General features: G+C 42.3%; 3 protein-coding genes across 5 annotated transcripts in view; 1 reads left to right on the top strand and 2 right to left on the bottom strand.

Moving 5' to 3' along the window:
* The window catches only part of LOC139413313 (forkhead box protein J3-like), an 84,560-nt gene extending 80,606 nt beyond the window's left edge, over positions 1–3,954 (bottom strand). The window contains exon 1 of one of the 2 annotated variants that reach the window (XM_071160528.1): positions 3,713–3,954. The gene's annotated coding sequence lies outside the window, so the exon portion shown is untranslated. The remainder of the gene's footprint in view (positions 1–3,712) is intronic. The other variant, XM_071160529.1, reaches the window with a different exon arrangement.
* A 4,098-nt stretch (positions 3,955–8,052) lies between these two features.
* On the top strand, positions 8,053–10,530 carry LOC139414239 (phosphopantothenoylcysteine synthetase). Its single transcript, XM_071162138.1, has 4 exons — positions 8,053–8,128; positions 9,222–9,755; positions 9,858–9,961; positions 10,048–10,530. The coding sequence occupies exons 2-4, from the start codon at positions 9,224–9,226 to the stop codon at positions 10,369–10,371; spliced, it is 960 nt and encodes a 319-aa protein (XP_071018239.1). The 5' UTR covers positions 8,053–8,128; positions 9,222–9,223; the 3' UTR covers positions 10,372–10,530.
* A 1,896-nt stretch (positions 10,531–12,426) lies between these two features.
* Positions 12,427–20,456, bottom strand: LOC139413314 (UTP3 small subunit processome component). 2 transcript variants are annotated; one of them, XM_071160531.1, is made up of 15 exons: positions 20,175–20,456; positions 19,767–19,854; positions 19,505–19,561; positions 19,348–19,404; positions 19,138–19,237; positions 18,944–19,012; positions 18,671–18,792; positions 16,819–16,959; positions 16,547–16,659; positions 16,366–16,462; positions 16,092–16,223; positions 15,637–15,776; positions 13,418–13,478; positions 13,026–13,133; positions 12,427–12,760 (listed from the first exon to the last, which is right to left on the bottom strand). In XM_071160531.1, exons 1-15 carry the CDS (start codon positions 20,189–20,191, stop codon positions 12,671–12,673), a joined length of 1,392 nt encoding a protein of 463 aa, XP_071016632.1. In that variant the 5' UTR covers positions 20,192–20,456; the 3' UTR covers positions 12,427–12,670. The 2 variants fall into 2 exon arrangements, with proteins under 2 accessions (XP_071016632.1, XP_071016631.1); XM_071160530.1 differs by having other exon boundaries at positions 12,440–12,760; positions 13,418–13,481; positions 20,175–20,403.
* Between the last annotated feature and the right edge of the window lie 1,322 nt (positions 20,457–21,778).

Genomic DNA, 21,778 nt, shown 5'->3' on the forward strand with positions numbered 1-21,778 from the left:
GCAGAGATGGGAGAACCTTCCAGAAGGACAACTCTCTGTCAGAGTTACCATTGGCTTCTTGGTCACCTCCCTGACCAAGGCCCTACTCCCCCAATTGCTCAGTTTGTCTGGGGCAACCAGCTCTAGAAAGAGTATTGGTGGTTCCAAACTTCTTGCATTGAAGAATGATGAGGCCATTGTGTTGTTAGGGACCTTCAATGCTGCAGAAATGTTTTGGCACCCTTCCCCAGATCTGTGCCAGGACACAATCCTGTCTCAGAGCTCTTCGACCTCATGGCTTGGTTCTTGCTCTGACATGCACTGTCAACTATGGGACTTCATATAGACTGGTGTGTGCCTTTCTAAATCATGTCCAATCGACTGAATTTATCGCAGGTGAACTCCAATCAAGTTGTAGAAACATCAAGGATGTTCAATGGAAACAGGTTGCACCTCAGGTAATTTTTTGAGGCTCATAGCAAAGGGTCTGAATTAGAGGTCGACCAAATAAATCGGAATGGCCGATTAATTAGGGCCGATTTCAAGTTTTCATAACAATCTTTTTTTTTTTTTACACATCTTTATTTAATCTTTATTTAACTACTAGGCAAGTCAGTTAAGACCACATTCTTATTTCCAATCTTGCAACCTTACAGTAAACTAGTCCAACGCAGTAACGACCTGCCTCTCTCTCGTTGCACTCCACAAGGAGACTGCCTGTTACGCAAATGCAGTAAGCTAAGGTAAGTTGCTAGCTAGCATTAAACTTATCTTATAAAAACAATCAATTATAATCACTAGTTAACTACACATGGTTGATGACTTTACTATATATTATCTAGCTTGTCCTGCGTTGCATATAATCTGACTGAGCATACAAGTATCTAAGTATCTGACTAAGCGGTGGTAGGCAGAAGCAGGCGCGTAAACATTCATTCAAACAGCACTCTCGTGCGTTTTGCCAGCAGCTCTTTGTTGTGCGTCAAGCATTGCGCTGTTTATGACTTCAAGCCTATCAACTCCCGAGATTAGGCTGGTGTAACCGAAGTGAAATGACTGGCTAGTTAGCACGCGCTACTCGCTCTGAGCCTTGGGGTGGTTGTTTCCCTTGCGCTGCATGGGTAACGCTGCTTCGATGTGGTGGCTGTTGTCGTTGTGTTGCTGGTTCGAGCCCAGGGAGGAACGAGGAGAGGGACGGAAGCTATACTGTTACACTGGCAATAGTAAAGTGCCTATAAGAACATCCAATAGTCAACGGTTAATTAAATACAAATGGTAGAGGGAAATAGTCCTATAATTCCTATGATAACTACAACCTTAAACTTCTTACCTGGGAATATTGAAGACTCATGTTAAGGAAACACCAGCTTTCATATATTATCATGTTCTGAGCAAGGAACGTTAACGTTAGATACATAGCACATATTGCACTTTTACTTTCATCTCCAACACTTTGTTTTTGCATTATTTAAACCAAATTGAACATGTTTCATTATTTACTTGAGGCTAAATTTATTTTATTGATGTATTATACAGTATTAAGTTAAAATAAGTGTTCATTCAGTATTGTTGCAATTGTCATTATTACAAATAGATAAAATAAAAATTGGCCGATTAATCGGTATCTGCTTTTTTGGTCCTTCAATAATCGGTATCAGCGTTGAAAAATCATAATCGGTCGACCTCTAGTCTGAATCCTTATGTAAATAAGGTATGCGTTTTTTATTTTTGAATCAATTAGCAAAAAAAATCTAAAAACATGTTTTGCTTCATCATTATGGGGTATTGTATCTAGATTGAGGAAAATATGTACTCGATTCCTTATTAAAGTTATGACTAACATAACAAAACGTGGAAAAAGTCAAGGGGTCTGAATACTTTCCAAATGCACTGAATACCTCTTACATGTGTGCAGAACTTTGTTTTGGTCACATTGTATGACGAGCTGTCATCTACTACGTGGCTGCAGCCGTGATGCATTGAAACAACTAGTTTCTGCCAGGGTTTGGAACCGGTTCAGGGAAAATAAGTACATTTTCAGAGCAACGGAAACAGGACCAGGAACGAAAGTGACTTCTAGTGTTCCAGAACAGAATCGTTATTTTCAAATCTTGAGAACTGGTTAAAAATACGTTATTTTTAGTTGTACATATTTTTTTCAAAAATATTGTCTATTAGTTATCTAATTCGGTGAAGTTATAGTGCTAGTAATAGCCCAAATACATTCCAATTCCATCATGATGTTCAGAGCTTCAAGCCAATCCCCCTCTATGTCTGGCCCTCTCCCCACCTGTGACATTTCAGTTACATCTAGCTCCTGCAATTATCTGACCAATCAAAACATGTAAACAACTATATTACGCGTTGCTGCTCTATTGGCGCTAATTGGAGTAAATGAATGAGCTAAAAGTAAAAACGATGTTGATTTCACACAACAACAAAAATATATATACGAAAACGAACTATATGAACCGTAACTTTTCGGGGGGTTCGAACCGGTTCCGAACTTTATTTTTTACCTCAACAGAAATAAAAATGATTTAAAAAATAAATACAAAATTCTGCTCACAACAGAACTATTGTAAAATAATTTCGTTTCCAACAGCTGGCTCCGGCAAAGATGCTGGGAAATGACATTTGTGCAGAAGCTACGATGGCGAGGAACATCCTCACGCAATACAACAAAAATATTATCCGAGTTTCCGCTGGTTTTTGTATATCGACTTGTAACTGGAAATGAAAAAATATTTTAAAAAATTTCACGGAATCGAGAACTAAGAAAATATCGCAAAGAACAGCTAAATTGATCAAATCTATGGCGGTGGTTTGTATGGTGCTTTCATGTAACGCCCAGTATGGACACCAACAATATGTGGTTATGTCACATTATCAGGCGTACAATCTGTAGCTAACAAATCAGGAGTTGGTGTTACATCCCTGGTTCTGGAGTCATCGGTTGTGCAAGTCAGAACTACTAGAACCTGAATCAACTGATGAACAAAGCCTTGCTCTCAAGTGCTTTTTTCCCCCTTAAATTCTTCACTTCAGGTAGCCAAACTAGCCAGTGACATTTTGACAATGCATACATGTTTGATGAGCTAGTTAAAGTAGACGCTTAAGACCATTGATTATCATCCATATCTCGGGAAATCCCACAAAGTCAGACAACATTAAATTGACAGACGTAACGCATTCCAACAGCTGATGAAGGACCAAACGTACCAGCCAGTCAAGCTGGCTAGCTCGAGTTAGCTAAATACAGTGTGCGCACAGTGTGACCCCCTTCCCAAGTTAGCTAACGATAGCAACTTAGCTTGGATAAATGTTGCTAAAATGGCTAACCTTTTAGCAACACACCTTGTCAAAGAATGGTCGGGCTAATTTTCAATATGGCTAGTTAGCTAAAGATATGGAAAAACGAATGCTACCGTGGCGTTAGCTGTCAAAGTTGCTCAGTTGTCAATGGTGCTAACTGTCAAGTTCGAGAGTTATAGCTAGCTACCTACCTACGCATTGTGATCAAGCATGCTAGTTATCGTGTTAGGAAACGAGCTACCTGGATCGTTACGAATAATGTCCCTATACGCCCCGTCCCAGCAAAAAGAAAACTATCAAGGCCTGATTGCTGAACTCAATCCCCAGAACTTCAGTACAGCTCACTTCCCCCATGAAAGTCGTCCATTTCATGGGCCTCAGTTCAACTACCATTCCCATGTTCTTACAGCTCACTTACCCTGGGTATGTCAGGTCGTTACCTTGGTCCAGGGCAGTATTGAAGTATCTGCCCCCTCCCCTTTCACCTCTTCTTCAACAAGAAAGTCCCTCAGGTGCCTATGCTCTTGGAGTTTGTCCTAGGTAAGACCCGTTGAACTCTCGCCAGTGTCGTCCCTATTCGGCTTCTCTGCCTTTTCCCGTTCGCCTTTCTCTCGAGTCCAGTCTCGACAGCCAACATCCGGGACTCGTTTTCTACACAGGCTACAACAAAAAAAAAATACCCGGAACTACTTTCACTACAATTCAGAGAACGACGCAAATTACAAACTGCACTGGCTACATTACTGCACTCGGCGATGTACACAGCCACAAAAACTAGTCCTCTACTTCACTGTCCCCTCTCTCTCTCTGCCTCTGCTAGAACTACGTTCACAATAATAATAACAACACATATTTACTCAATCATTATAATTACAACAACAGACGTGATTTAAAAAATGTTGTTTCTTAGCTAGTAATACTCGTACTACAGTACCACTCGAGGTTATATTTATCAGCAAGACATTATTAATTTAGCTATTTTCTTGACTTTCTTTAGATCTATTACACTGTTGTTAGACGCCTCCTGTCAGCTACATGGAACATTATCTTAATAATGTTCATGAAACATGAGAACGACACAAATTACAAACTGCACTTGGAGATGTACACAGCCACAAAAACTAGTCCCCTACTTCACTGTCCTCTCTCTTCTTCAACTACTTTAATAAAAACAACAATAGTAATAACTGTAGTAAGAATAACAATAAGAATAACAACACATATGTACTCAATCATTGTAATAACAACTAAATACAAAAAAAGTTGTTTATATGTGTTCTTACGCCTCGATCACACCAGCAGTGCTTTGTATTTTGGTACACCAGAAGAAGTATATTCATTTCCAGTGGAACTCTGCATTAGCCATACTGCATTGCGTTGTAGAGGCTGTTGCAGTGCGTTCTTTGTGGTACATACGTTGGAAATATCGAAGGTATACATCGAATTGTATGCATAGATCGATGGCTTGGCGGAAATGGTAGCATGTGAACGCTGAAATTTTGTTGCACACATATCCAGATGATGTTGCGTACCATTTTGCGTAAAAATACTGTAGATGTGTTCGAGGTGTTAGCTCTTAATAATCGTATTACAGGAGTTACTACAGTACTACTAGAGGTCATATTTATTTGCAATAAATTCATTATTTTGCTATTTTATTGACTTTAGATATTTTGCACTGTTTTTAGAAGCATCCTGTCAGCTAGGATCTTAATACTGTTCATCTTCATGAGACATGCATTGACATTTCGGTCAAACTCATCATACCTTGCTGGACTCAAAAACGTCTAATCTGAGCTAGTCTAGTTCAGTATCATTTCAGTTTCCTCATCCAGTTTTAAATGAGGCAACAGCACCTCCAGTGGATTAACATTGAAAATGCTTCACTTGCGCCGCAAACAGGTTGCGATTCATATTTCTTCCTGTCCAAATACACATGACCAAAAGTATGTGGACACCTGCTCGCCGAATATCTCATTCCAAAATCATTAATACACTAGAATAGAATATAACTTTATTATCCATCCAGGATGGACATTTTTCTTTGGCATCACCTTAATTAAAGTAATCACATACACATACATTCTCACATCATACACATTTAAACCAGTCAGTCCATCATGTTGCATACACTAACAACATAGAGGACATTAATACATTCACTCCCAACCGACCACTGTCCCAACTGCACTAGATAGATAAGTACATATACCGATACAATGTACTTTGCATTTAGTAGTCCAACAGCACAAGGAACGAGTGAATGTTTGAACACGTTTTTCTTGGCCATGTGTAACGGATGTGAAACGGCTAGCTTAGCGGTGCGCGCTAAATAGCGTTTCAATCGGTGACGTCACTTGCTCTGAGACCTTGAAGTAGTAGTTCCCCTTGCTCTGCAAGGGCCGCGGCTTTTGTGGAGCGATGGGTAACGATGCTTCGTGGGTGACTGTTGTTGATGTGTGCAGAGGGTATGGGCGAGGGGACGGTCTAAAGTTATACTGTTACACATGGGCATTCTGAAGCACCAGCCAGAGGGAAGCCTCAAACTGAGGGTGGGAGGGGACGCCAACAACAGCCAGTGCCTTCTTTTTGGTTGCCTTGTGGAACAGAATTCTCAAATGTGCATGTGGTCGACCAATTACTTTGCTGGCTGTGTTTACTATTCTGGTCAGTTTCCTTTTGCTCCTCACACTCAGAATACCATAGCAGACTGTCATATTGAACGTGAGGATGCTCTCCACCAAGCTGCAGTACACCCTCTCCAAAGCATCCTGGCTGAACTCAAACCCCTTTCATTTCCTGATTAAGAACAGGCGTTGGCTTGCTTAATTTTTTTTTTACAACTGCAGTCTGCATTCTCTGTAAAACTTAGCTTGTTATCAATTTGTGTCCCTCGCTATTTAAAACCCTCAACCACCTCCACTGGTTGGTCGTTCAGAGAGAGTGGTTGGGACATTGGCAAGTTGTTGCCCTTGATGATCAGCTCCTTTGTCTTTTCCACATTGATGTGGAGGCCACTTGACCGACACCATTCTTGAAGGTTGTTGGTCTGTTTAAAATAGCTGTCCCCATCTGATCTTTTTAAAAAGAGTCCTACCAGAGCCATGTCATCCGCGTACTTTAAAAGGCTCACATTGTTTCCTCGGCTCTTCATCTCGTTAGTGTAGATAGAGAACTACAACAGTGAAAGGACATACCCCTGTGTTCAGGGTCAGTACATCAGAGAGGGCCCCATTCATGAGGACCCTCTGTGGGCGGTCAGTTAAAAAGTCCTTGATCCAACCTGCGAGTCCTCCGTTGACATTCAGGTACAGTAGTCGTTTCAGCAGTGTGTGTATTTGCATTGTATTGAAAGCTGGACTAAAATCAATAAATAAAATGTGATGATATGATTTAGCATGTTGAAGGTGACTAGCCACCATGTTCACCAAGGTCAGGGTAGCAGCCTCAGTCCCCCTTTGTGCACAGGGGCATTGTCATGCTGAAACAGGATAGGGCCTTCCCCAAACTTTTGCCGCAAAGTTGGAAGCACAGAATCATCTAGAATGTAATTGTATGCTGTAGCATTAAGATTTCCCTTCACTGGAGCTAAGGGGCCTAGCCCGAACCACGAAAAAGAGCCCCAGACCATTATCCTGGCATCCGCCAAACCCAGATTCATCATACCCACCCCCAAAAACACTAACCTTCCCTGTTATTGTAATGGTAAGAGGTCAGCATGTCTTGGGGGTATGATAACTGTGCGTCTGTAGCTTTCTCACTCATCATTATTCACGATTCGTGCATCCAACAAGTTTGTAGCGTCACAAGCTGTAATTGCTGTACTTTCTGAACAGTTCCCCCGATATGGATGAAAAGAGCCTCAAATTAAAGCTTAAAGTCTGCATTTTAACCTCTTAGTTATTGTATCATTTCAAATCCAAAGTGCTGGAGCACAGACAAAACAACAAAACATTTGTCACTGTCCCTTTTGGAGCTCACTAAAAGCGGATTATAGCCTCTTTTTCTTCTTCGATGGGGTTTAACGGCGCTTGGGATCCAATATTAATGGTGCATTACCGCCACCAGCTGGGCGGGGTATTGAATGAGAAAATACAAATCCATTGCGTGAAAGACGGCAAAACAACGCCAAACAAAATACAGAAATGAACACTTCGACAAACAATATCCATCCCACTTATTCAATCACAACCCATTCATCTCTGTACTATTATCTTCACCCGACTCACTAGCAGTTTCAAACAAAACCTCAGTTTCCACTATCTTCTCCTATATGTTGCTTTCAGGACTACAGCATCTGCCACGAGATGTGGACTTGTAGGTAGTGCACTTGTCCTGTCGCTGATTTTTAGCTCAGGTGTTCCCCCTGAATCACTTCATTGCTGGCAGCGGAGTGGTAATCCTGCAGTCTCAGACTTTTGTTTGAAGTTTGCCTTATTTGTATAGCCTTTCTAAGGAAGCTTACTACAGCCCCTGCCAGGTCTGGACCTTCATGGGACAGGAGGTTGTTTGCCTGTAACTAAAAGTATCTAGGAAAAGGGCCACTGAATCACTACGTGGGTTATTATTATATCTGAAAAAAATGTTTAAGTGTGATAAATAACTGAAACACAATGTATAGGCTAGCCCCTACATTCCCTTTGTTGTTGGAATCATTTGTAATGCAGTCACTTGGCAATTCAACCTCCACGATGTTAGGCGGCGACATAATTCCGAGTTCTTTACATTCCAATGAATGTAGCTAATCGAAGAAGACATCACGCCAGACAGCATCCGGAAGTCGCCCGGTACCTCTCAATCATCAGCTACGTTTTTCCCTCGGTGCCTTTTAAAAGTAAGGAATGTTTCTATTAATGAATAAGATTCATATGAATATTAAGCTAATTCACTGATAACTGCAACATTAGCCGAATGATCTTAGGTGCGTGTTCCATGCCAATGAACTTCCTTGTAATAGCAGCTAGTGTGAACCGCATTTTCTAAGGTATAACGTTAACTGCTGTAAAGTGCAGTAAAGTTGTAGCTAGTAGACAAAGGTGAGTCTAACATACTTACGTATCATAGAGGCAAACCAGATACTCTTTCAAATAATCAACCAGTGACTACTGTTCGTCCCCTCAAAAGTGTGTCAAGGTCACAAGTATCCTTATTCCTACCAAAAACGTACATTATCTTAGAGATTGATGGCTTGGCTCCTCTCCACGACTTTAACGGTGCACGGCAATTTCTTGGTTGTTAAAATTCGAATAGTTCCCCTAATTTCAGTTTGTGACAAAAAAAAAACAGGTATAGTGTTGAGAATCATTGTTCCATCTAAACCGCTGTGAAATATCTTGTCCATAACCAAAAATATTGCATTTTCAGCAGTGTAAAGCTGGTATACAAAACCAAAAGACGCAAAAACGAAAAATTAGAATGTGAAGCATAGAAATAACACAAAACAGTTCTACCGCTTCTTAGACTTGCTTTCGATGAGAAATATAGATCTAAAACTCACATTTTGTATGTGAATCTGGTTTGGTCACCCAAAAAGTTACATATTGCAGCTTTAAATCAAATGATATACTGGGTGGTTTGAGCCCTGAATGCTGATTGGCTGACAGCCGTGGTATATCAGACTGTATACCACAGGTATGACAACATTTATTTTTACAGCTATAATTACATTGTTAACTAGTTTATAATAGCAATAAGGCACCTTGGAGTTTTGTGGTATACGGCCAATATACCATGGCTAAGGGCTGTATCCAGGCACTCCATGTTGTGCATAAGAACATCCCTTAGCCGTGGTATATTGGCCATATACCCCCCCCCCCCCTCCTTATTGCTTAATTACATACTCTGCAATGCATGTTAGGTTTCACATTCCTTTTCAATGTAATATTTGTCTTGTAAGCTGATATTCCCCCCTCTCCTCGGCCAACCAGGCATGGCAGACCCCAGGACCCTCACTGCAGAAGGGAAGCTGTCTGAAGAGTTTGCTGTTCCCTCCCATGTAGAGGAGGTCAAAGGGCAGATGGCAGCTTTTGCTGTGCAGCACAGGGCTGCAGGGCACAGGGTAGTGCTTATCACCTCAGGAGGCACCAAAGTCCCCCTGGAGTCCCGCACCGTCCGCTTCCTGGATAACTTCAGCAGTGGCCGGCGCGGAGCATCCTCGGCAGAGTACTTCCTTGAGTCAGGATATGCTGTGATCTTCCTGCACAGACACCGTTCCTTATATCCTTTCACACGCCTCTACTCTGGGATTAATCTGCTGGACAGCCTACAGCTGGAGAGTGGAAAGGGGGGTTCGGTCTCTGACCAAGTCGTGGTCAACCAGCAGGCACTTCCCAACATTGCCAAAATCCTGATGCGTTACCAGGCGGTTGAAAAGGCAGGGCTTCTTCTGCCTGTGGAGTTCAGCACCCTGTCCGAGTACCTGCACCTCCTCAAAGCAGCAGCACAGGCACTCAGCCCCATAGGTAGGACCTGACACTCAACTAGTGGTAGCAGGGCTTGTTAAGATGTACAGTACCTGCATGTGCAGGGATAACTAACATGCGCTCTATGTTCATTCCACTCAGGGTCCAACGCCATGTTTTATTTGGCTGCAGCAGTGTCGGATTTCTACATCCCAGCGTCTGACATGCCAGAGCACAAGATCCAGTCTTCCAATGGACCACTTCAGGTGAGTGAAGAAAGCCATCAAATACAACGGCACATGCTCTTTATTAGAGATCCACTGTTAAGTCAAGATTCTTTCCTGTCCTGTAGATCAGTATGAAGATGGTCCCCAAGATGTTGTCGCCGCTGGTGAAGGACTGGGCCCCTCAAGCATTTGTGATTTCCTTCAAGCTGGAAACAGACCCATCCATCCTGCTGGACAGAGCTCGACGGGCTCTGGCCACCTATCGGCACCAGGCTGTGGTAGCCAATGTACTGGACACCAGACGAGGTTATGTAGTGGTGGTGACCCCTGACACTCAGGCCGAGCTGGTACTCACAGATGAGGAAGCAAGCAGAGATGTAGAGATTGAGGACAGGATTGTCAGTAATCTGACTGCAGCTCACAGTCAATTCATAACCCAACAAGGCTGAGACCCCAGTTAACCATGCTAGGGCTTTCCCCAACTAAATAAACATTTTGTTGACCGAAAGTTCTGTTATTTTGACCAGTTCATTGTTTGAAATTTGTAAATGTGTATTTTTCCATATATAGACATACCTTATGTTTTAATAAATTCAACTATAGGTAGGCATTGATCTTCTGACGCTTTAAACTTAGTTTGATATAAGACATGCCTCGAGGGCACCAGAGATCTAGATAACCAGAAGGAAACAAAATAGCCTACATAAAAACATTGCAGCCTGCAGGTAGAAAATAACCTGATAAAAAATATTCTATAAATCACTGGCTACACATGTCTGCAACTATTTTGAAACATTGTATCTACTATTAAGTTGGGTCTAGCCCAAAGCTTGCACTAGCAAAGTTGCAAAATTGTATAAAACATTGTGGGCCTACAGACACAGCTGTAGGCTATTTGCACTAGCATAAGAAGCCGTGCTTGACTTGGGCAGGAGCTAACCGGAGCAGAGTACAGGCACCTCAGTTTTTCTACTGCTTATATATTAGCTTAAAATAATTGTGGCGCTCCTGCACCTCAATATAAACAGTACCAGAACCTACACTACCATTCAAAAGTTGTCACTTAGAAACGTCCTTGTTTTTTAAAGAAAAGCACCTTTTTTGTCCATTAAAATAACATTGATCAGAAATACATTGCAAATGACATAGCTGGAAAGATCAGATTTTTTTTAAATGGAATAGCTAAATAGGTGTAGAGACCCATTAACAGCAACCACCTGTGTTCCAATGGCACGTTGTGTTAGATAATCCAAGTTTATAATTTTAAAAGGCTAATTGATCATTAGAAAACCCTTTGCAATCATGTTAGCACAGCTTAAAACTTGTCCTGATGAAAGCAATAAAACTGGCCTTTAGGCTAGTTGAGTATCTGGAGCGTCAGCATTTGTGGGTTCAATTACAGGCTCAAAAATTCTGAAACTCGTCAGTCTCTTTTTGTTCTGAGAAATGAAGGCTATTCCATGTGAGAAACTGAAGATCTCATACAGCGCTGTGTACTACTCCCTTCACAGAAAAGCGCAATCTGGCCCTAACCAGAATAGAAAGAGTGGGAGGCCCTGGTGCACAACTGAGCAAGAGGACAAGTACATTAGAGTGTCTAGTTTGAGAAACAGACACCTCACAAGTCCTCAACTGGCAACTTCATTAAATATTACCCGCAAAACACCAGCCTCAACGTTATCAGTGTAGCCGGAAACATTATGGAATATCTACATCAACAGTGAAGAGGTGACTCCGGGATGCTGGCCGTCAAGGCAGGGTGGCAAAGAAAAAGCCATATCTCAGACTGGGCAATAAAAAATGAAAGGTTAAGATGGGCAAAATAACAGACACTGGAAAAGAGGAACTCTGCCTAGAAGGCCAGCATCCTGGAGTCGCCTCTTCACTGTTGATGTAGATATTCCATAAAATGTTTTTTTTAATGCAGTTCCCAGCTACAATAGTCATTTACAACATTAACAATGTCTACACTGTATTTCTGATCAATTTGATGTTATTTTAATGGGCGGAAATGGGGCTTTTCTTTCAAAACAAGGACATTGCTAAGTGACCCCAAACTTTTGAACATTAGTGTATATACACACACACACACACACGTTACTGCTCGGTCGACTAAACAACCTCGGTCAACTAACAGCCCAATGACCAAACAATCGACCAGTTGACTAATTGGGTTCTGCCCTAAACCATGCTGCTTACTAGGAGACCTGGCTACTTGTAGAACACTAATGTACAGTGCAAGTCCCCGGGCTTGGGACAATCTCGTGTACTAAACTCGGTTTTAAATCTGTCTGTAATTCATGCTTGTCCAGTTTGGATCATTATTTTATCTGGCTTGGCTTTCACCCACCTAGATCAGACATTCATGTGTATGGGTAAGCAGGTTTCAGTACTCACGGTCTGCCTAAAAAAAAAAAAAACATTACATAACGACAGCAAACCGATCCTTGAGCATCTTAACTTTGTTTCATACCATCTTGTCAGGAAGCAGATTACAACATGTAGGTTGTGGAACGGTAATGCCAAACGAAGTTTGACTTGATTAAGAACAACTTTATTGCAGTTTCATTACAACAAAGTAGATTACTCTGACAATGTCAGACAGTATTACATCGGTAAAGTGACAGACTTGGGACATTAAACCCCAACTGTATGTTGGTATTACATTGTGCTGGAGAAATCACACAATTCCCTTCCAGTCCACAGGGAACTGTTGACAGTCTTCCTTAAAGGAAACAGTTGGGTTGGTTACTTGAGTTTGACACTCTTTTTAACTCCAGCACGAATACCAGACAGCTCTCCACTGTATCTTGTCTCCTCACGACGGACTTCACGAACCTGGAATACATTAAATACTTTCATGTAGACTTGTTTGAAGAACTAGGAATTCCAACAGTCTTTTTGTAATTTGGCCCATAATTGACAAGTTAAACAATACAAGTTGTCAATTTTGCTTTCAAATACTGTATATAATATCAGTACACAGCAGTGGTTCAGAAAGATCTGCCTGAAGGTGTCAGTAATTCCTGCAAAGCACTTATAGTCAATCATTCATAGGATGTGTGTACACTGCAACTTCCAAGTTTAAATGTAGTCTACAAACCTGTCCCTTTCTGCGGATCTTGGCTCGTCTGAACTTCTCTCTGTGTTTGACCCTGGGATTGCGGTCAATCTTCTTCCTCTTTGGTGTAAGCCCTTTGTTCTTGGCCATCTTCAGAAAGGATAGATCAGCATGTGCTAATTAGACTAATGGTTTAAACTAGGAAGGGAATATAATACTCTTCCATACAAAGTACAAGATCGATCTGAAGGCCATGTGTTGATGTATTGGGAGAATAAATGCCTCATACTGTGCTTTGTACAATGAAAAGGTGAACAAGAGACATTAACCAGTTCATATTGTACATAAAGGCTAAGATGTACAATAAATCATGGCTGCTGTATACTTGAATGTGTGTAACTCATTTCTAATTCTCAGAGGGTGTTACAATATACCTGGTAGGTAATGCGTCTCTTGGCATCTGGATCCACATAGTCATCTTCTGCCGCCTCCAATCTGCTACGAGGAAACAGAGGTACCATCAAACCCTGCCCATCTCATTCCTACTCTTTGAACTTGAATAGAGAACCACAGTATGTCCTAATACCCATCAAACCCAATATCCGGTCAAACAGGGCAATGGTTAGAATAGTTTTTCCACCATTTTTCCTGTAGGGGATTTTAGAAACAGCCTTACAAAAGAGTGCCGTTTTGTAACTGCAGACGACTGGTATTTTGGACAAAGTAATTGCAGAGGACTGCAGTTATACCACACTAACTGCAGTTACACTACAAAACTACTGCAGTAAAAAAAATACTTATTTTGGACGCAGTATTTGCAGCATACTACACTCTGACTGCAATCCTTTTTTGTAAGGGCACTTAAAATAAGGGCTGTGAAATGAAATGCCAATTATCTGCTAATGTGGCTATCATAAAGAACTACAAATGCCATGATGATCTGGATGAGACTGACGAATCGAGGCAACCCTAAGAATCTCTGGGTTAACTATTTGTAAGCTAAAATGTTGTAATTAATAAATTGGCAACATTTCTTTAAATTGACAATTCTGTGAACTGTCTTGGGCAAGTTTTAAATTGACACGATACCTGTCAGCAGGAGCTTGCAGAGGTTTGCAGTATTGCATGATGTCCGCACTCAACGACCTGTATAAGTCCATAGGAAAACAAGAAAATGCTCACCCAGAAGGGGCGCTCCTAGTGTGTACAAATTCTTACTTACACCAAGCTAAGGGCCCTGGGACTAAACACCTCCCTCTGCAATTGGATCCTGGACTTCCTGACGGGCCCCCCCCCCAGGTCGTAAGAGTAGGCAACAACACATCTGCCACGCTAATCCTCAACACAGGGACTCCTCAGGGGTTCATGCTTAGTCCCCTCCTGTACTCCCTGTTCACCCACGACTGTGTGGCCAAGCACAACTCCCAACACCATCATTAAGTTTGCTGACGACACAATGGTGGTAGAACTGATCACCGACAGCGCTGAGACAGCCTGTATGGAGGCGGTCAGAGACCTGACAGTGTGGTGCCAGGACAACAACCTCTCCCTCAAGGTGAGCAAGACAAAAGAGCTGACCATGGACTACAGGAAAAGGAGGGCCGAACAGGCCCCCATTAACATCGATGGGGCTGTAGTGGAGCGGGTCGAGAGTTGAGTTCCTTGGTCTCTGCATCCACAAACTATCATGGTCCAAACACACCAAGACAGTTGTGAAGAGGGCACGACAACACCTTTCCCCCCTCAGGAGACTGAAAATACTTAGTATGGGTCCCCAGATCCTCAAAAGGTTCTACAGCTGCATCAGAGAATCTCCTGACCGGTTGCATCACCGCCTGGTATGGAAACTGCTCGGCATCTGACTGTAAGGCGCTACAGAGGTTAGGGCGTACGGCCCAATACACCAGCCACCCTAATCATAGACTGTTCTCTCTGCTACCGCATGGCAATCGTTACCGAAGCGCCAAGTCTAGGTCCAAAATACTCCTTAACAGCTTCTACCCCCAAGCCATAAGACTGCTGAACAATTAATAAAATGGCCACCCGGACTATTTACGTTGACCACCCCCTTTTGTTTTACACTGCTGCTACTCGCGGTTTATTATCTATCCATAGTCACTTTACAAATTACTAACCTGTACCCCAGCACATTGCCTCGGTACCGCCACCCACTGTATATAGCCTCTTTATTGCCATGTAATTTTCTTGTGTTACTTTTTGATGATTTTTTTCACTTTAGTTTATTTAGTAAAACATTTCTTAACCAACTATGCAGTTCAATAAATAGAGTTAAGGGCTTGTAAGTAAGCATTTCACAGTAAGGTTGTGGTATTCGGCGCACGTGACAAATAAAATTTGATAAGATGTCTAATGTGATGCTAATTAGCATTTTCGAATCTGAGTTTAAATAGAGCCGAATATATTGATAAAAGTCACCTTGTCTGAAAGAGAGAGATTTTCATCGTTATCAAAACGTTACGCCAGGGTAAGCCTACAAGAAACACAGCCCTTTATTTGAAGTGTTTCTAAAATCCCCTACGGGGAAAATGAAGGGTGGGAAAATGATTGGAACCATTTCCCTGCTTGACCACTAAGTTTTATGGGTATTATGACACCACTGTGGTGCTCTATAATATACTCGGGTAACGCTCACCCTTCCTCAGCCTGCGGGTCCTTGCGCTTCCTCTTCAGTTTCAGCCTCTCCTCCACGCCTCTGTAGAAACGCAGAGCAGCCTCCTCATCCAAGTCAGAGTATGAGTCTTCAGATGATTCCGCCCCAGCCTCTTCGGATACCTGACAACATAGGGAGCAGTTCAGTTTAAAGGTAGACCCGGCAAAATGACATTGCCACGAGCAGCGCCGCAGATATTGCGTTGAACGAGATGCAAGACTTCCCTCTCACACAGTATATGCGCACGGGTTCGCTTCGCGCTGTTACAGTGTGGTAGCAACGGGACCAACACAGCGGAGAAGTTTAGCCTTGTGCTTCGACGCTCAAACTTGTTGCAGAAATTGACCCAATACGTTTACTTTGTGCATCTACGTCCACCTTGAAGTATACGCAACATCCACATCACCCAATGGACCAACATCCAACTCATTTCTCACCTTGACCTTCTTGTTGGTGATCTGCTCGCTGCCCTCCGACTTTCTAGCGGACTTCTCCTTCTGGTCTGCAGAGAGCAGCTGGCGCAGCTGTGGGGCAAGCCGAGCGTCTACCTCACCCATCTCATTAATCAGCTGCAGGGACAGTCAGAGAACGCAATTATTGTAGGACACAATCAGAATCATACCAACTACATGACAAGCACTGTGTTAAGTTCACTACATACAGTATACCTACAATTGGATCAAATCACAAATGACAAATGCATCTACTCACATTTCTGTAAGTCAACAGTCTTTCAATCACAGGGTGGTTGTGTGCGGGAATACGCTTTGCTTTCAGGACCAGGTAGAAACTGATGTTTGTACAGTAACTAAGGACAGAAATAACAATAAGCGAGGCCATTCTCATTGGCATTCTTTATGCAATTTGTGTCACAAATAACATTCACACTTACTTTAGATAAAGCTGCTGTTTGGTCCTGAGGTAGTTGGCACCCTTTCCTGATGGGATCCGTCCATCGTTGACCATCTCCAAAAGAGGCTGCAGCTCGTCCTTCAGCTCTGCCAACTGCACACACCACCATTGGCAAACAGCACGGCATTACCACACAACACCACCATTAGTAACTGTAACGCTTGTTACAGGCTCAACAACATTAAGTGTGGATTACACTATATTTCTTATCCTGTTGCACATACAGTAGTAGTGATGTTGTGGTTATCACACCTTTGCCTTAAAGTCCTGAATGAGCTCCAGTAGCTCTGGTGACTCTTTCTTCAGCAGCTTCATCTTCTCCTTCTGGGACATCTGCTGCAGGTCCTTCACAATCCTCTCCTTCTCCACCTCCTGCTCCTCTACAGCAAACTCCTACACATACAGAAACAAAATGAGGACAACAGGAAAATGTATTTATTTACTTCGATAGAGCTAGAGGCTCAAGCATGTACAGGTGAAGTCAGAAGTTTACATACACCTTAGCCAAACACATTTAAACTCAGTTTTTCACAATTCCTGACATTTAATCCTCGTAAAATTTGCCTGTGTTAGGTCAGTTAGGATCACCACTTTATTTTAAGAATGTGAAATGTCAGAATAATAGAAGATAATGATTTATTTCAGCTTTTATTTCTTTCATCACATTCTCAGTGGGTCAGAAGTTTACATACACTCAATTAGTATTTGGTAGCATTGCCTTTAAATTGTTTAACTTGAGTCAAACATTTTGGGTAGCCTTTCACAAGCTTCCCACAATAAGTTGGGTGAATTTTGTCCAATTCCTCCTGACAGAGCTGGTGTAACCGAGTCAGGTTTGTAGGCCTCCTTGCTCACACATGCTTTTTCAGTTCTGCCCACACATTTTCTATCGGATTGAGGTCAGGGCTTTGTGATGGCCACTCCAATACCTTGGCTTTGTTGTCCTTAAGCCATTTTGTCACAACTTTGGAAGTATGCTTGGGGTCATTGTCCATTTGGAAGACCCATTTGCGACCAGGCTTTAACTTCCTGCCTGACTGATGTCTTGAGATGTTGCTTCAATATATCCACATCATTTTCTGTCCTCATGATGCCATCTATTTTGTGAGGCGCACCAGTCCCTCCTGCAGCAAAGCACTCACACAACATGATGCTGCCACCCCCGTGAATCACGGTTGGGATGGTGTTCTTCGGCTTGCAAGCCTCCCCCCTTTTCCGCCAAACATAACGATGGGCATTATGGCCAAACAGTTCTATTTTTGTTTCATCAGACATTTCTCGAAAAAGTACGATCTTTGTCCCCATGTGCAGTTGTAAACCGTAGTCTGGCTTTTTTAATGGCGGTTTTGGAGCAGTGGCTTCTCCCTTGCTGAGCGGCCTTTCAGGTTATGTCGATATAGATACTTTTGTACCCGTTTCCTCCAGCATCTTCACAAGGTCCTTTGATGTTGTTCTGGGAATTATTTGCACTTTTCACACCAAAGTACATTCATCTCTAGTTGACAGAACGCGTCTCCTTCCTGAGCGGTATGACGGCTGCGTGGTCCCATGGTGTTTATACTTGTGTACTATTTTTGGTACAGATGAACGTGGTACCTTCAGGCGTTTGGATATTGCTCCCAAGGATCAACCAGACTTGTGGAGGTCAATCATTTTTTTTATGGGGTCTTGGCTGATTTCTTTTAATTGTCCCATGATTTCAAGCAAAGAGGCACTGAGTTTGATTGTAGGCCGTGAAGAATACTTCAACAAATACACCTCCAATTGACTCAAATGATGTCAATTAGCCTATCAGAAGCTCCTAAAGCCATGACATAATTTTCTGGAATTTTCCAAGCTGTTTAAAGGCACAGTCAACTTAGTGTATGTAAACTTCTGACCCACTGGAATTGTGACACAGTGAATTATAAATTAAATCTGTAAACAATTGTTGGAAAAATTAATTGTGTCATGCACAAAGTAGATGTCCTAACCGACTTGCCAAAACTATAGTTTCTTAACAAGAAACTTGTGGAGTGGTTGAAAAACGAGTTTTAATGACTCCAACCTAAGTGTATGTAAACATCCGACTTCAACTGTATACTTTGTTGCTGATAATGTATACCTGAAGGAGGTTAAGATCATAATCCTCCTCGCTAAGATCGGCAGCCAATCGTCTCTGTATATTCTTAGCTTCTTCCTCTTCCTCTTCATCCTCTGCCTCTGCGTCTTGCTGAGATTTCCCCTCTGCAACAAACAAAAAAGCGAGTTGTTTCAAGGAAACAGCCTACGTCGAACAAACGTAACTACATCAACCAGATATAAACATTCAGGAATCATAAAAGACTACAGGTAACGGGTCTCAATAATATTAATGAATAAAATGTGAAATACTCACTGGCAGCCACATAGTCAGAGTCATAGAACATCTTCTTCCTGTTTCCCCATGCCATATCATTGGGGAGATCTAGGAGAAAACAACCACATTTAATATGTTAATTCAGCAAAATACACACGCAGAAAAAAAACAGGTTAATAGTTGAGTGGGTACAAAAACTGCTATAGTAGGTTGACATTGGGCTGTATAATTACAATCATCCTTCTTCCCCTCCAGATCACTGTCCATATCAGCCTCTTCTTCCTCCTCCTCTTCATCCTCTGAGTCAGTGAGGTCCAGAGCCATCACTTCCTCCTGCAAACCACATGACACTCATCGGCTCAATGTGACGTTTGCACGGGTAAGTCATTCAAGTTCTGCTCTATTAGATACTGCTCACCTCCAGTTGTTGGCCTTTGACTCACCTCGTCATCACCATCTTCCTGGTCACTGTCCATCTGAACACCACGTGCCATGAGTTTCTATAGTGGCAAACATACGCAACATTAAGACGGAGTAGGGTTAAAAAGATAACCAGGGTTATAAAGTTGAACTCTTCAAATATACAGATGGGAGACTCACCGAGATTTTGTCATCGTGGAACTCGTCGACCTTGTCCTTCGTATATTGCGAGGATCTCTTAAAAAGATTGTACGTTGAAAGGAGGTTGAACGGAAACTTTCAAAAATCGGTCAACAGCAACAATGACAAACAACTCTTGGTCAAGTAAAGGACAAGCTCCATAAGCATAGTTGCCCATCAACATTGTGCAGATGTTGATAACATGTGAAGTTAATCACACTTCTAGTCACACAGGCTTCTCCATAACATATATAGACTGTACCTTATCTGGGACAGGCATGTCCTTGTATGCTTTAGGGTCATCTTCGTCAAACTGTTCCGTCTTCTTCACCGGAGGGGCGCGTTTGGTTCTGAGTGGAGCAGGGGGTTTAAGTTGTCACATCCAAGCCAGGGCCCAGTTTTTCGAAAGTAATCTATTTGGATTTCGCCTCTCGGATATGATTAAATGCATAGATATTGAATGAATAGAACGGACGAAGCATGTACTTGAACGGTAACTCCCGTTCTATTCATATGCATTTGATCGTATTCGATAGGCGACATATAGATACATTTTGAAAAACAGTGCCCTGGACATCATAAAGACTACAATCTTGGCATCTCATATGACAATTTAAAGGTCAACTGTCTAGCATATAACTGTTTATACAAAGAAATCTAGCTAACGTACCTTACCGCCCGAACCATGTTGAGAAGCTCAGTAGAATAACGTTAGCTTGCTAGCTATCTTACTAGTGGGATAACTTTTTCTGTTGCCTAGAAATGTGATCTTCCAAAAAATGCTATCTCTATTCCGATGACTCAACAAACGATAAATTGACTTATAATCGTTTGCAACTCCTAGCAGCCTCGCATTTTTTTGTTTTCTTTCCACGTGCTTCCGGGTTGTTTTCTTCCTCGTCTTCGGTGGGGTTTATCGGTTGGCATCCAACGGTATCAAAGATGTTCTAGTGAGCCGTTATGGTGCGTTACCGCCACCTACTGTACTGGAGTGTGGGCCAGAGAGAGGGAAAGCTAAACTCTTAAAATAGTAAAACAAAATATTTGAAACTATATTTAATGAAGTTCCACTCAATCTACTTTTAACTTATTTCCTGTATCCTCTTCTTCCTCATACTAGATGTCAGCCTCTCTCTTTCAATCTGATACTCCCCACACTGTAGCAATACATGCTCCACGGTCTCTGTTTCCTGTCAATAATCACACTTTCCTGTAGGATGCTTTCCTATCACATTTATGGTCTTATTCAACTGGCTGTGTCCCACCCTTAATCTTGTAAAAAATAGCCTCCTCTCTTCTGTCCCTTCCTGCCGTCCTCCCCTCCCCAACTTTCCTCTGTACTTGAAATAAATGCCTGCCCTTAGTATCTCAATTCCACTGCTCCTGCTATCTCTGCACCATCACTGTCCATATCAGGCTTTTTGCCTCTGCCTTGCTCATTAAAATTACAACATCAACATTCCCACTAGTAAGTGCTTGTTTAGCCAGTATATCAGCTGCCTCATTCCCCTCCATCCCCACATGGGCTGGGACCCAAGTAAAACTTGTCTGTATGCCCATCTGTCTAATCCTGCCATGGGTTTGTAACACCTCATACAGCAGGTCTTGTCTGCTACGTGACCTAAAGGACTGGAGACTCATCAACACTGCACATGAATTAGAGAAAGTAACTACATCCTTTACCCAGTGCAAGGCCAACAGAATGGCCATCAGCTCTGCCGTATATACAGCCAGATGATCTGTAATACGTTTCCTGACTGCCACCCCATATTCCTGCACTACAAATCCTGACCCATTAGGTCCTGTCCTTGGATCTTTTGAACCATTGTGTAAATGGCCACAAAATCCTGATACACAGTTTCCAGACGTCTCTTAAACAAATCAGATGGATCAGCACCCTCCCTATCTTTCTGTAGTCTCCCCACCACTTCTAGATCTACTACTGGAGGCTGGAGTAGCCATGGTGGATTTACAGGAATAGATACCGTTGGACTAAACTCCCTTCCATACAGTCCCATCTCCCTCGCCTAGATATTATCCACCCAGCTAAAGCGTTCTGTCTTCGCTCGTGTTCCCAGCATGCCTGTAAAATTCCTTTCGCAGGATGAGACACCCCATGTCCCTGTAAGTTGACCCAATAATGAATTGCCAGCTGCTGTCTCCTAATCTGCAATGGCATAACCCCCATCTCCACCTGTAGTGCAGCCACTGGGGATGTCCGAAACACCCCACTACATATCCTGAGTCCTTGCCCCTGTATGACATCTAGCCTTT

This window comes from Oncorhynchus clarkii, chromosome 7 (assembly GCF_045791955.1).
Source record: "Oncorhynchus clarkii lewisi isolate Uvic-CL-2024 chromosome 7, UVic_Ocla_1.0, whole genome shotgun sequence".
In the NCBI taxonomy this organism is placed as follows: domain Eukaryota; kingdom Metazoa; phylum Chordata; class Actinopteri; order Salmoniformes; family Salmonidae; genus Oncorhynchus; species Oncorhynchus clarkii.

Excerpts from the sequence above, each read along its gene's own strand:
- LOC139414239 (XM_071162138.1), top strand. The coding sequence starts at position 9,224 with ATGGCAGACCCCAGGACCCTCACTGCAGAAGGGAAGCTGTCTGAAGAG. Across the intron at positions 9,756-9,857 it reads ACAGGCACTCAGCCCCATAG|GGTCCAACGCCATGTTTTAT; the intron begins GTAGGACCTGAC and ends CATTCCACTCAG. Across the intron at positions 9,962-10,047 it reads CTTCCAATGGACCACTTCAG|ATCAGTATGAAGATGGTCCC; the intron begins GTGAGTGAAGAA and ends CCTGTCCTGTAG.
- LOC139413314 (XM_071160530.1), bottom strand. Across the intron at positions 19,238-19,347 it reads AGGAAGATGGTGATGACGAG|GAGGAAGTGATGGCTCTGGA; the intron begins GTGAGTCAAAGG and ends TGTGGTTTGCAG. Across the intron at positions 16,463-16,546 it reads AAACAGCAGCTTTATCTAAA|TTACTGTACAAACATCAGTT; the intron begins GTAAGTGTGAAT and ends TTCTGTCCTTAG.